Genomic DNA, 4,327 nt, shown 5'->3' on the forward strand with positions numbered 1-4,327 from the left:
GCCTTCCCCCCCCCCCCCCCCCCAGCTGGTGCTGTCACTGTTGAAGTCTGCGACTCAAGAATTTTGAATGAAAATTACTTGAAAGTTAGTAGGCTTACAGTGTAATTATTATTATTAACAAAGAAAACATTTATGTATGGAATAAACATGAGTGTACAGTATTGTAGTGTAGAACTCACTTTGAAATATGTTCATCCCGAACAGTTTTTACAGATAGCGTGACACCAGGGATATAACCGTAACAAAGACCATTTTTCAAAATGGCGTAAAGTTCAGGGCCACAGTTGGCAGCAAACAGTATCTGGAAAGTCTTGATTTCTCTCTCTCTGTCAATCACGACTTCTGACTTGTGGCCGTAAATACGAACCAGAACCATCGTTTTCTTGTCTTCTGGTAGGTAACATCCTATTAATTTGTTTGTAATTCCAGATGTAAATATCTGTGCCACAAAAATAAATAATTTGAGTTGAAAAATGTATTCAAACTATGCAATAATGATGTTAATAAGTCATCAAGATGAATTCACAAAGATTATGAATTAATTCTAACAATAATGGTATTAAATATCATTTATTGTTACAAATTGTATATTAAGATTTGAACCGGCTTAATCAATGTAATCTTTGGATCTTTCAAAAATTTCATTTAGTTTCGTTATTGTATACATGACAACTCTTTTGTAAACTACTCTGTTTCTTACTTGCTTTTACAAAAACGAATTTATCATCTAATAATTCTAATAATTTCACTGTTCCCTGGTATACCTTTATGTCTATGCCTAGTTTCAAGTTGTGCATGTATGCATTCGTCCTGATCTAATTAAATAGCAATACTAATTATCAGCTGCCCTCCTAGGTCTTAGGTAATCTTGAAACTGGACTGGGGCAGGGGGGAAATAAGGTTGTTTTGTCTCCACAGCCAGTTCCCCTTTTTGTTTCTCATCTAGGGGCGAGTTGAAATTTCCCACAGAACCTGGAAAATTCAAGAAGCAGGTGGCTCTAAGCTCCTGAACAGAAAGCAGGCTCAGCTGCTTATCATTGTTTATCAGTGCTATACAATCAAAATGTGGTACCTGTACCTTAAATAATTATATTTGCTTATCATTGTTATCAGGTACATATGCAATCAAACTGCAGCACCTGGGGTTACCAAGTTCAAGTTCACTTTATTTGTCATACAGTAAGAAGCAGTTTGGGCTGGCACAGCAGTGGGAACAGCTTTATTTCCCAGCCTCATGGTCAGGTTTTCAATCCCTTACACTGCATTTTGTGTCCTTGAGCAAAGGTACTTTATCTGCATTTCTTCTCTCCACCCAAGAGTATAAATGGGTACCTAGTGGGAATGCCTGCTCCAAGCACTTAAGCATGTGAACCCAAGGGCCTGGAACAAAAGCGCTTGATATCTAAAAAGAAATGGATTTAGAGAAGGTACAAGTGGGGCATGCCCTCCTCCCCACCTTACATTTCACCGAAAGAAAATAAATTTCATCATACACAGGTGACAGCATAGTCAGTACTTAGGCCCCAGCATTTCTCGAAGCAAGGCAAAAATTTTCAACAAAAGGACGCACATCTCCGCTCTCTAACATAGCGTGTGCGCACAGTCCTTTGATCTTTACTGTGGCATCAAAAATCTGATACGAGTTGCGAGTACAGCTGCCAATTATTAGGCTACGTTTAATGGTGTTAGTTACTATTTTATTAATTTTGGGTACTTTGCAATGTCTGTTACATCTGATTACTTTCGACCATCAGCTTAATAAGTGCAACTTATTGGTTCTGTGAGGCAAGATTTTTTTATACCTTGTTTAGCGAATCCGCCAACTGCAAATACTGATGATTTCGGATAAAAATTAAATTTTATCTTTGGCCAATTAGCACTCTCACCGCCACAAAAAAGTGGAAATTTCAGAAAAAAATAAACATTTTTCTTTATTTTATACCGCCCTCTGCTGCCTTGAAATCTCCAAAGATAAGATATATATTTTTCTTCCTAATTATATAAATTTGAAGCATTTAACCATCATAACATTATTATCATTACATTCACCATTAAAAATTTATCTTTATATTTTCCTCCGTCTAGACATTTTTGGCAAAACTATTTGCTAAATAAGAAAGCAAAATTTTATTTTTAATTTTATTCCATTCTTCTCTGATAATCTTTAAAAAAAAGTACGCCAAACAAGGTATAAAAAAAGTGTCGTCTGAGCTGTATACGGCACTCTCAAGAGCCGTCGGTATCATTTCATTTTGAAAGCTTCTATTTTCTTTTCAAGGCTTGCAGATAGTGTCTAGCTTTCACATCCATAGTAGTCTAGGAACTGACTAAGATTTATATACATGTACTTAATTTATGAGAGAATATATATCAACTGATATACACTAATTTGAACCCAAGGAACAACATGAGATGCGTGCAAAAATCTGTATCCGGGACGAACAGCCCGTAAATGACCACACACCCTTTTTTAAATGATCACGCCCCCTTTTTCATTGGAAATGCTACTTTAAACAGTAGGGTAGACAATATTATGAACATTGCAAAAAAAGGTGTTTTTTTTTAATAAAAGAACACAAATGTGAGATCAAATTTCAGAATATTAGGTCTTAATCACAAGTCCTCGTAGATGACAAAACCGCCGACGAGTATCCAGAGTAGTGTACGAGCTAGGTAGGAGTACCCCGAGTACTCTACGAGCTACCTACGAGTTCTTCAAGTTTACTACGAGTTATCTACTCGTGGCGATAATTTTGAACATGTTCATGATAATTTTGAACATTTTGAACATGTTCAAAATTAGCGCCACGAGTTCAGAGCTGCTACGAGTAGGTAAGAGTCCTCTCCGAGCTTTCCAAATCGTCCTACGAGTTTTTGCCGAGTTTGCAACTCTGTATTCTCTTGTAACTCGTATGCGGAAAAAACCCCTAGTGGGAGAGGGGCTATAGTTATCTGTTTCTTTCCTCCATGGTTAGATTGCTAGCCTACTGTTTGTTTAAAGTAACACTTAAAGGGGGCTTGGCGATTTAAGAAAAGGTGGTCATTTTCAGGCTGTTCGTCCCTGATACAGATTTTGGCATACATCCCATTTGAGGGTGTTTGAGTGGCGTATCTACAGGCAGACGGGTGGACAGGCGGACGGGTGGACAGCCGTTCTCTACTTTTTCACCAGTCTGCCGTGTGGAAACGATTTTATCTTATCCACCCGGGTGAATAATTGTTTTTCTATTGTTCACCCATTGGATGCCAAATATCCTTTGCCACGAAAGTTACCCTTGTGTTTTGTAATGCAAAAGTCAAAATGTTATATCACACAAATATCTTTGCTGTTTGCGACAGTTCTTCCGATTTGATTGATTAAATGCTAGAATATGTGGGGCAATATATAGGCCTAGTCTGCAAAAACAGAATGCAAAATTACTAAGAAGCCTAACGGTAAATACTATTTTCGGCTTGTTCTCGCAGGCCACATAACAGGCACTCGTCGTGGGCCTGAATCGGTTGGCCCGTGGGCTGCCAGTTGAGAACCCCTGGCCTAGTTGAGTAGCAAACGTCACCGGTCCTACTAAATACCACACGGAACCACTCGCGTCCACCCAGGACCACTCGCGACCACACGGGTGCAAAAATGATAAAAATATTACCACTCGAGAGTAGAAAACTACTTAATAATCAATAGAAACCAACTTTTAGTACGGTAATTATCCAAAATATGGTAAAAATGATTTTTTTTTTTTACAGGTTTTTCCGCCGTGCTTCGGAAGGTAATGCGGTGACATTGAGGTTCTGTAACGTATTCACGGCTCCAGAAACGCGTTCACCCTTGACCTCTACAACATTCACTACGTACAGTACGGTACGTTACAATTCATCCTGCGTGTATGCCTATTGTATGTATAGGCCTATTATTCTACTATAACTGTATTTATTACTTATGTGTTTTTGACTCTTATTATTTTAATTTTAATTTTTTTTTATTTGTATTGATCCTGTAGTTATGTTATGTTTTAGCCCAGAGACAAATCTAGTTAACTTCTTATGAATAATGTTTTTAAAGATGGTATTTTGAGATGTTTTCTATGAAAATAAATAAATAAATGGCAGTAGTACCGCTTTTTGCGTTTCAATGTTAGTAATGGATATAAATGGTAGATAAATAAGAGCACAACACATCATTTTAGAAAAAATAACAAAGGTTAAAATTAGTGACATTAATACGTTTATTACTAAACGAATATCTCGGTCGTCCCTGCAATAAACCTTCTTTAAACACTTTATTAGCATAAACAATAAGGGCTAGGCCTATACATTATAAAATAACAAATGG

General features: G+C 37.2%; 1 protein-coding gene across 1 annotated transcript in view; it reads right to left on the reverse strand.

Moving 5' to 3' along the window:
• LOC117108285 (ethanolamine kinase 1-like) overlaps nt 1-4,327 on the reverse strand; it is a 13,071-nt gene that overhangs the window by 6,868 nt on the left and 1,876 nt on the right. Inside the window, exon 2 of the mRNA XM_033250263.1 lies at nt 180-439. Coding sequence (XP_033106154.1) covers nt 180-439 — 260 coding nt within the window. The remainder of the gene's footprint in view (nt 1-179; nt 440-4,327) is intronic.

The sequence above is a fragment of the Anneissia japonica genome, unplaced genomic scaffold, assembly GCF_011630105.1.
Source record: "Anneissia japonica isolate Jap-2015-1 unplaced genomic scaffold, ASM1163010v1 scaffold456_len727751_cov192, whole genome shotgun sequence".
Lineage (NCBI taxonomy): Eukaryota > Metazoa > Echinodermata > Crinoidea > Comatulida > Comatulidae > Anneissia > Anneissia japonica.